Genomic DNA, 10,299 nt, shown 5'->3' with positions numbered 1-10,299 from the left:
CGAACCAATGCTAGGGACTGTCGACTGTGTACACGAACCAATGCTAGGGACTGTCGACTGTGTACACGAACCAATGCTAGGGACTGTCGACTGTGCACACGAACCAATGCTAGGGACGGTCGACTGTGTACAGAAACCAATGCGAGGGACTGTCGGCTGTGTACACGAACCAGTGCTAGGGACTGTCGACTGTGTACATGAACCAGTGCTAGGGACTGTCGACTGTGTACATGAACCAGTGCTAGGGACTGTTGACTGTGTACATGAACCAATGCTAGGTCATTGCTGAGCTGTGTACACGAACCAATGCTAGGGACTGCCAACTGTGTACATGAACCAATGTTAGGGATTGCTGCGTTGTGTAAGCCTCCAGTGTAATATCCACACCCACAGCTGGTCAGGCCAGCTTTTCCTCAGATCTTTAGCAGCCTCTACATCACTCATTGAAAACCTAGGATGTTTGTGGTCAAACCATGGAACAATATTCCTTGCAAGAATCCACTGGGTCTAATTTGAACCGAACTGATACTTTTTAGCAAAGTAGAGAGAAACTCAATAGAAGGTTTTGGAGATTTCTTTTTTTTTTTTGTAGACAGTTAGGGCTAAGGCCCACATTTAGGAACTATTATTATTAGTTCTAGCCACCTGGACCCACTGTTAGACTCTGCTGTGAGTGATGAGGTGCTAAGCTGATTGGGTTTCTTACTTGTGCCAAGAAACCAAGCCCACTGCCTGGGAGTCAATTTCGCCTCATGTCGACCTCATGTGCTCCAGACTGTGGCTCAGCGCAGGGCACTAAGCCTTTCTTCTGAGGCACCACTGCTGGGTAGAAGCAAACTGCCAACGTTTTGGCTTTCTGCCCTTTATTTTGGCAAATAATGAGTCCATATAGGCAGTTAATGAGCAGAGAAAATGAATGAAAGGATTGGGTGGCTTTGAAAAAAAAATCCCCCAAACAAAATCGCATATAATGTGCTCGTGTTATTTGTGCAAGAACACAGCACCATCTATTCATGCTACGCAGGGACTTTACAGCCGTGCAGAAACCAGCGCTTTCTGAAGTGCAACCTAACTTAATTTTTATCCCCAAAGATAGTCCTGCCAAGGCCACTCATGCCTCTAGAAAAAGTCCAAACTATATTTCGTAAGAAAGCCCTTAGGACTTCTAAACGCTTATAAACTTCAGTTAGTTGTTCTTTATTTCCTCAAAGCAAATTCCGCATGTGTCTTGAGGGTGGTCATTGTATGTCTGCCAATCTGAACCCACAAAATAGGATGAGCTCATAAAGACTGAGGTGCTCGACAAAATCCTTTATCATCTAGAAGCTAAATACACTCCCTTTCCAAAGGCTGCCAGAGCTGCCATGAGCACAGCCTTAACACCTAGGATGTCTGTGGGCCAATCATGGTCAGACTGTGTTGGTGGAATTGTAAACAAATGTCTACATGGGCATCTATATTTTACTACCTTAAGGAGTTATGCTCTCTGCAAAACCAAACCAAAAATCGAAAGTATAATTAAACCATAAAACAAATTTAGGGGCACAGAATCAGGTTCCACTTATGTTAACTCTCCATTCATTAGGTTTCTGGGAATAGAAATTTTTACAGGAGAGAGGATACATCTTTCTCCTGCAGAGCTGCTGGTAGATTTGAACTGCCAAACTTTCAGTTAACAGTCCGACACATTGCACATTACACTACCAAAGCTCCTTGCCTTCTGTGTTGCTATCATGGATTAGAAGGGATCCTGGGCCACAATAAGGGTGGCACTGTGGCTTCCTGAGACTCTCCCAGCAGGCACTGAAGGGCATTGGGTAATCCCTTGGGTGGATCCAACACTGTCACTTTCAGATGTCTATTATGCCTATAAAATTAAACAAGACATCATCGTACATTCTTACTTAATTTGTTACCTGGCTCTGCTTGCTTCCTGGAAGTTAACAATAATAAAAACAAGAATAAGAATCACTCGTGGAGGCAGAAAGCGTCCTCAGCACAAACCTGAGACGTTCTGATTCACTTCTCACAGAGGCCAGTTCCTAGATAAGGCCTAGGAACAGACCCTGTCAACATCTTGTACCTTTCATCTCCAAATTGATCTCATTTCCTTCCTGGCTAGGGGAAGGTAAGCGAGGTGTCCAGGGTGCAAAATTTAAGGACACACTTACTCTTAGTGGGTCAACTTTGTATCTACAGAACCTTGAGAGAGAGCACCTCCTTCCTGGTAGGACACCCTAGAGTTAGGAACCTCCTTAAACGTTACACTCTGATAGTCTCACCTCCCCCTCGTCTAGGCCCTGACTCCCCTTCTCTTGGCATCTTAGTGAATGCTTGGGGAACAACACTCTCAACTTCATGTTCATCACCTACCTGGGGCTCAATATGGTCCAGAACACAAGCTTGGCTCCTGGCATGCTCTGTGATGTCAGGCTAGTTCAACAATCTCTCTGAACTTTCTCGCCAGTGAATGAAGATTCTTCTCCCTCCCCACAAGACTGACAAAATGATTAGCTGAGATTGTGTAAGTTGTATGCTTAGCACTTAGTGGAGGGGTGGGCACAGGTAATGTGTATGTTTTGGGCAGGTGGGGCCATTCCCTGGTGAACTGCATCATGATTGGTAGAGGGTCAGCAAAAGAGAGGAAGGGCCTCTCAATGAGATGGACTAACACAGTGGCTGAATGAATGGACTCAAACAGCGAAGACTGAGAATGGGGCAGGACCAGGCAGTCATTCATTTTGTTGTCCACAGGGCTGCTGTGTGCTCAAACCAACTCAATGACACCTAACAACAATGACAACAATGCCTAAGGCTGTTTAGTCAGTAAGAGAATATTAGTTACCATTGCTAATAGGACTGGCGGTGAGCTCTGGTGGCCTAGTGGCTAGAAGTTGCCCTATAATCCCGAAGGCAAGTGGTTTGAGGCCACCAACTGCTCTGTGGGAGAAAGATGGGCAATCTCCTCCTGTGCGATTAAATTACCTCTGAAAACTTTCTGGAGGGTCAGCTTTGGATCGGTTCTGAGTCTGTGGTACACAGTAACAATAAGAGGACTGCGAACATACTGCTTCTCATTGTAAGGCCATGATATGCTGTCTAGAAGATTGTTGTTGTTGTGTACCTTCAAGTCCAGAACCAACTCATAGCTGACCCTCCCATGGGTTTTCAGAGACAGATAATCACATGGGAGGAGATAACCGCCTAATAATCTGTTTAAAAACAATTTAGCACCTTGAACAAGGCCTGGGCAGTGTTTGGACCTGTTACCCATAGGAGCAATTCACAGCACCCTGAACAGGAGGTCTTCCCATGCTGGGTGGCATCACCTGCTGGGTGTCCAACAATCGGCCTGGCACACCGCTTAGCAACCCACTTCCTGAAACTCTTAGAAGGTTCAGAGTCCATGCTTTCCAGAAGCCACAGATAAGAAACAGGAAGGGTGCCCCACCCCAGAAGCCTCCCCAGGAAGGCAGAACAGTGCTGAAGAGGGGAGGAGAAGGAAAATAAAGCTTCACTCACTGCTGTCGGTTTGTGGGCGCTGCACCAAGACTTGGAAGCGCAGCCGGAGGATCCCCGGGTCTTGGGCGTCTTGGTCACAGCCCTGCAGGGAGAGGTTGAAGCTTCCAGCCATGTTCCCAGGCTGTGGGCCCTGCAGCTTAAACACCTCCGGGTTGGTGGTGGAGCCCGGGATGTAGTATTCAACCCGCTCCTCCTTCTTGATGCAGTTGGAGACGTTGACGGTGAGGAAGGTGACGGTGGCCCGCAGGTGCGCTGGGACGACAAACTGCCATGTCATGAGCTCATCCTCGGGGAAGCCTCCCGGGTAGTTGGGAGACATCAGGGTGGCCGAGCCTTCACCCGCAAACACAGACTCAATGACGCACAAACCTAAGGGCAGCAGAGTCAACAAGAAAGAACAGATGATCAGACCATGCCCTGTTGCCCATGGTTGAGGGATGGGGCGTCAGAGCAAAGATCTCAGTGGGGCTCAGATCCTGAGCCATTCTCAGATTCTTCCAGAGAAGAGTAGGACCTTTCTTTAAGATACTTAGGTTAAATCAAGGGAACTCTGGTGGGATAGTGGCAAGAAGCTGTACTGCAGTCCCAGAGGTGCATGGTTCGAATCCACCAGATGCTCTGCTGGAAAAGGAGGGACAATCTCCTCCTGTACCAGTCAGATCTGACACACACACACACACACACACACACACACACACAGATACTTAGGTTAAATCATGATTTGCTACGTTTACATCCAAAGCAGAGGTTGGTGATGAGAATATATCAATGGTGTAGGAGTAAACTATTAGTAACTGTTGTTATTGTTGTTGTTATGTGCCGTCAAATCACTTGTGACTCATAATGACCACAGCTCTGAACCGTGCTCTATCCTGAGCCAATTTCATCGTCTCTGACACATCTACCCCCATTACCCCAGCCACTGAGTCAATCCATCTCATTGAAGGTCTTCCTCTCTTGAGCTGTCTCTCCATCCTCCCAAACATGATGTCCCTCTCCAAGGACTGGTTGTTAGGTGGAGCTTCAGAATCCTTGCTTAATAACTAACTCACTGAAATAAAAGCGAGCCTTACGCTGAAGCATCTGTCAGCTTCCAGTGCCCTATTCTGAGCTACCAATATGATGAGGCTGAAAAAGAGATGCACAGTTGCATTGTCAATGCAGAAGTTTGTGGTTCAAATCCACCAGTTGTTTTGCAGGAGAAAGATGGGTAATCTCCTCCGATGTGATTTACTGCCTCTGAAAACCCACTAGAGGGTTTGTCACATCCTTCTTCTGTGGAGCAGGTTGTGGGTTCAAATTGCTTAACCACTTCACCACCAAGGTTTATACTGGAGTATCTAGTCAGCTCAAGAAGTGTGTTGAATATACCACGGGCTGCTAGGAGAACAAACAGGTTTGTCCTGGAGAGGGTGAAACCAGGCTGCTCCTCGGAGGCAAGGATTCTGAAGCTCCATCTGACATACTTTGGGCATGTTACAAGGAGGGACCAGTCCTTGGAGAAGGACATCATGCTTAGAAGGTGGAGGGACAGTGCAAGAGAGGAAGATTCTTAATGAGATGGATTTGACACAGTGACTGGGATAATAGGGGCAAGTGTGTCAGAGACAGTGAGATTGGCTTAGGATAGGACAGAGTTCAGAGATACTGTGCATATGGTTGCTATGAGTCACAGGCGACTTAGTGGCACATAACAACAAGGAACAATAAGCACACAGGATGAAGCAATGAGTGGTCACCCCAGAGAGAAGGGGGTTCACACTAGGAAAGCAAGCCACATCTCTAACTAAACCTTCCTTTATGGAGTTTAGGTTGCATCATACAAAATTGCCCCCATGTGACTGTTTACGGCCAGAACACAAAGATAACTCTGTTGGGCTTAACCTCTTTAAACAGCAGGGCAGGTGAAAGTGTGCTCACGTTTTATAGACGATCGGTTTGCCACACTGAAGCCAGAGAGGTTTCGCCTGTCGAACCACGGGAGGTGTAAGGCCAGGCTCCCTCTCTCCTGCATCTGGATCTGGGACACAGTGCCGTTGTGACAGAAGGTCCCGATCCTGACTGTGCTGGCATCGAGGTGGCCGTGGATGGAGTAAGAGACTCCATCTGAGCAGCTCTCCTCCTGGGGCTCGATCTGCCTCAGGCGAGGGAAGGAGAAGCGTAGCTCTAAGGCACTGTTCTTAGGACCTTTCACATCCCAGATGAAGGTTTTGTTGAGGGCCGGGAGCGAGGATGTTGACGGCTGGAGTGGAAGCTCCCCAGAAGGACATCGTCCTGACACGCAATCTGAAACAGACAGAGAAGCAACTGTGAGCGCAGACATTTGAAAAGCCAACCCCTCTGCTTCTCAGTTCCCCGTGGTGGCCCTGTCCCCTAGCTGCTGTGAATGTTGGTGGCCAAAGGCTAACAGACACACTCATCTCTGGGGAAGTGTCTGAGTTCAGGGGGAGCTAGAAGTTTCCCCTGACCTGTTTACTTCAAGTGACACAACCTAATATTGCCTATTCATCCTCTAGACACCCGCCACTCCCTCCCGCCCCACCGTGGGTTTAGGCGGAGACAGACTTCACCTAAAATCACATTTTTGGTTTGCATTTTGTGCTCAGTGCTGCTTCCCTCACTTCTTCAGGGGTTTCTTCTGAGGGCTCTCTGGATAAATGACTTAGATGTGAATCCCTGTCACTGGCTCTGAGAGAACAGAATCTTTGATTCCTCCCAACTACTAGTTTTTCCATATTCAATGGTTAGAACATTCCAGAAGCCAGAGGAAGGCCACGTGTAGTGGAGAGTCCATGCTTTGAGATATCCTACTTCCTTTGCTGAGACAGCCACGGTTTCACAATTTTTAGGGCCTGGCGCCAAGACCCACCTTCTAAAACTGGTTTCTCCATAAGACACTCATCAACACATTAAATCTCTGATCCAGTCTCCCGGATGGCGGGAATCCAGTTATCTGCTTACCTTGAGTTTTTGATGCTGGCATTTTATTACCATTGTTGACATTTCCTGTTTTTAAGGCTAACTGTTAAATGACACCCCAAGTCTTTCAAAACAGAAAAATATCACTGTCAGAGGAAATCAGAAAGCATGTGGAAGAAGTACTAAAAAGCAGGTAACATAACGTTAAAGGCTTTTGTTGTCTGAAGGAGGAAATGTGAAAGTGTTGATGGGCTCTGGTCACCATGATAATAATCTGGTGAACCTTTATTTCTGATCTAGTGGGGTGTTTCAAAGTACTGCAACCAGAAGGGAATCATGGGAGAATGTCAGAGATGCCTGTGACCTTGGAGTTTGTTCATGCGGAACTTTCCATGTATTTTTTTCTTGTTTGAAATTGAAACGATTTAATTGATTCCTAACACTGCTCCTTGCATTCAAAGTAAGCATGACACTATTGTTGTTGTTACTGTTAAGTGCCATTGAGTCATACACAACTCATAGCGATCCTATGAATGAAAGACCTGAACACTTATATAACTTTCATCGTTTCTCTAAGTGCATAGAGTTTCTTGAGGCAAGCTAGTTCAAAAGGGGATGCCACTCCTGCTTCCAAGCCTGCTTTAATCTGGGAGCACCACCAAACACTTTCCACCATGGGTAACTATTATGCTACTATTACTGAATATTAAAATCTAACAAAATTGAAAATTATATGTAGAAATAATGATTTTTTGCTTAGTGAATTTTAAAAAAATTCATGGTTATAACTTAGGTAACAAAATACCTGCCATTTACAATCCAGATATCTCAGTTTTTGCAAGGGAGCCCTAGAAGCTATGTGATGGTTATCAGTTAACAGCATATGAGAATCCTGGGATAAAAGTCCAGCTGTGTTTGGTAAACTTTAAACCTTAGCTCTTGTCAATGACCTCCATTCTTGACCCAATAAAACAGGTAACAAGGTAGTTATTGTGACTAACATTATACTCCAAGCCACTTAATATAGCACCTATTTTCAAGAACTCAACGAAACTGTTAGTCGTATCAAGCCAGCTGGTTTTTGGAGGCTGTAAATTGCATGGGAGGAGACTGTCTATCTTTCTCCAAAGGTGGATTTGGAGGCTCAGAGAGGTGTGGCCTCTGGGTTGGCAGTGCATGGACCATGCTGCCAGAGCTCTCCTGTGGATAGCAGGTTGTTGTTATTGTTGTTGTGTGCTGTTGAGTCAGAATTGACTCACAGCTGACCCTCCTGCAGGTTTACAGAGGCAGTAAAACGTGTGGGAGATTGCTCATCTTTCTCCTCTAGATGGTATTGAACTGTGTGCCTCTCGGATTGCAGCACAGCTTTTTACCACAAGGCCATCAGAGCTCCCTCGAGGCTAGCATAGGACCTGGCAATGGTTTGTTCTCTTGAACATGGGGTTGGTATAGGTCAGAATTGAGTCAACGAGACTTAGAAACAGTAAGATTATTCCAACCTCATATGATAACAATAAAAGATCTTTTTTTTCTTATTATCTATTACGGATATTATTGTTGTTGTTGTTGTTATGTGCCGTCGAGTCGTTTGCGACTCATAGCGACCCTATGTACAAAAGCCCTAAACCGTGCTCTATCCTGTGCCAATCTCATTGCCTCTGACAAACCCATCCCGATTACCCCAGTCACTGAATCAATCCACCTCATAGAGGGTCTTCCCCTCCTGCGCTGTCCCTCCACTCTGCCCAGCATGATGTCCCTCTCTAAAGACCTGTCTCTCCTTACAACATATCCAAAGTATGTCAGGCAAAGCCCTAGAATCCTTGCCTTCAAGGAGCAGCCTGGTTTAACCCTCTCTAGGATGAATCTGTTTATTTTCTTGGCAGTCCATGGTACATTCAATACTCTTCTCCAGCACCACAGCTCAAAGGCATCAATTCTCCTTCTATCCTCCCTAGTCATTGTCCAACTCTCTGATGCATAACAAGTGATTGCAAAAACCATGGCCTGTATCAGGCGCACCTTAGTCTCCAGAGAGACACCGTTGCTCTTGAGTACTTTAGAGAGGTCCCTAACAGCAGACTTTCCCATCGCAATACGTTTTTTGATTTCCTGGTACGGACATTATAGCAAAATTATTAATCTGGGGATTTTTCTTGTCACATTTTTGAATTTTTCTCTAAATACTAACAACTTTCAAAATTTCCTTTATGTCTTCAGCAGATAATCACATCAATCTGCAAACAAAGACGGTATTGTGTCTTTCTCTCGTAACTTGGCCTTTTCCTGTCTTGGAGCCTCATTCTCTTGGCTTGAACAAGATGCACCGGTGGGAATCTTTCTATTGTTCCCTATTTTAGCTGCAATGCTTCTGTCTGTTTAGTAGTTATTATTTGTTTCTGGTGAATGATCTTGTACTTGAAACCACATCTAGGTTCATCCATCCCTGAAGTTGGAGCATAGCTCAGCAGTGCTGTCCACTGTTTCCTTCCTTTACCTTCTCAATCGTCTGATTCTTCTGTCCTCTTCAGTCTCTGACATTGAAGGTGTTAAACACATCAAGACAAAGTACTATCTGATATAATATCTGCAGTCAAGTCTGACTCAGAATAACTCTCTAGAATGGAGCAGAACTGCCCCACGGAGTATCCAAGCTGTAATTTTCCTGGAAACAGTCTGCTACAAAATTCTCTCTCAGGATAGCTGGTAGGCTTGAACCCCCAGCCTTTTGGTTAGAAGCCACACGTTTAACTACTTCACCATCAAGACTCCTTTAAAGCACTGCGGATTCTGGAGTGAACCAAGGCTTCTCTAGTGCGATGCTGAGAGACCAGGTGGCCTGGTGGTTAAGGACACAGACTCTGGAGCAAGTGTACCTGCGTTCCCAGCCTATACTACTCAAGTACTGTGTCAGCTTACTCTTCCACAGTGCTGCTGTTATGTGCCATCGAGTTGCTTGCGACTCATAGTGACCCTGTGTACAACAGCCCTGAATCTTGCTTTATCTTGAGCCAACCTCATTGTCTCTGACACACCTACCCCCATTTCCCCACTCACTGAGTCAATTCATCTCATCCATGGTCTTCCTCTCCTGCACTGTCCCTCTACCCTTCCAAGCACGATGTCCCTCTCCAAGGACTGTTCCCTCCTTGTAATATGTCCAGAGTATGTCAGTTGGAGCTTCTAAATCCTTTCCTCCAAGGAGCAGCCTAGTTTTACCCTCTCTAGGATGAATTTAAACTGCCACCATTTTAGCTACTATATCAGTATAAACTTCTAAGGCTTCTTTGCCAGGGACATAGAACCACACCTGGGCACATAAGGGTGCGTTTAACAGTGTTCAGAGGTCCAGAGTGCATCTCAGCTCACTAGTGCTAGTGAGATTCTGTGTTAGCACAGAGATGAGAGTAGACATGGTGCTGGTGCACGGTCAGAATCGGCAAGCACGTACTCACCAATATCCCTCTGGATCTCGATGACAAAGTGCTTCTCTGGATTCTGACAGGTAAACGTAAAGGACACGCTACTTCCAGACTTGACGGTGAATGTGGTCTGCAGTTTTCTTAAAATGGACATGTAACAGGGCTTCCCTGGCAGGGCTGGGGTCGTAGACTTTACGGAAACGGTAAGGCCGCTTCCGGGAGGCAGAGCAATGTCAAAGGCTCCTGTAGAAAGGAAGAGAGATGAAGTGAGCAAGTAGATTGTGGTCTGCAAACCTGCTGTGTGTCCTCATCCGCCGGCTCAGGGAGGTCACCCCGGACGCAGACGCCTTCTTTCCTTCCCACCTGGCTGAGAAGCAGGATGCAAAATGACACGTGTGTCACATTACACCAGTGGGAAAGAATGAGGTCATTGTGC

General features: G+C 46.2%; 1 protein-coding gene across 1 annotated transcript in view; it reads right to left on the bottom strand.

Moving 5' to 3' along the window:
• The window catches only part of CDCP1 (CUB domain containing protein 1), a 31,121-nt gene extending 21,023 nt beyond the window's left edge, over nucleotides 1–10,098 (bottom strand). Inside the window, exons 1-3 of the mRNA XM_006893050.1 lie at nucleotides 9,897–10,098; nucleotides 5,443–5,808; nucleotides 3,523–3,891 (exon numbers count right to left, since the gene is read on the bottom strand). Coding sequence (XP_006893112.1) covers nucleotides 3,523–3,891; nucleotides 5,443–5,808; nucleotides 9,897–10,017 — 856 coding nt within the window. The 5' untranslated portion in view covers nucleotides 10,018–10,098. The remainder of the gene's footprint in view (nucleotides 1–3,522; nucleotides 3,892–5,442; nucleotides 5,809–9,896) is intronic.
• Between the last annotated feature and the right edge of the window lie 201 nt (nucleotides 10,099–10,299).

This window comes from Elephantulus edwardii, unplaced genomic scaffold (genome assembly GCF_000299155.1).
Source record: "Elephantulus edwardii isolate Elephantulus edwardi_28Jun2011 unplaced genomic scaffold, EleEdw1.0 scaffold00121, whole genome shotgun sequence".
NCBI classification, from domain to species: domain Eukaryota; kingdom Metazoa; phylum Chordata; class Mammalia; order Macroscelidea; family Macroscelididae; genus Elephantulus; species Elephantulus edwardii.
Note: the sequence above shows the minus strand (reverse complement) of the source record. Positions and strands in the feature narration are given on the sequence as shown.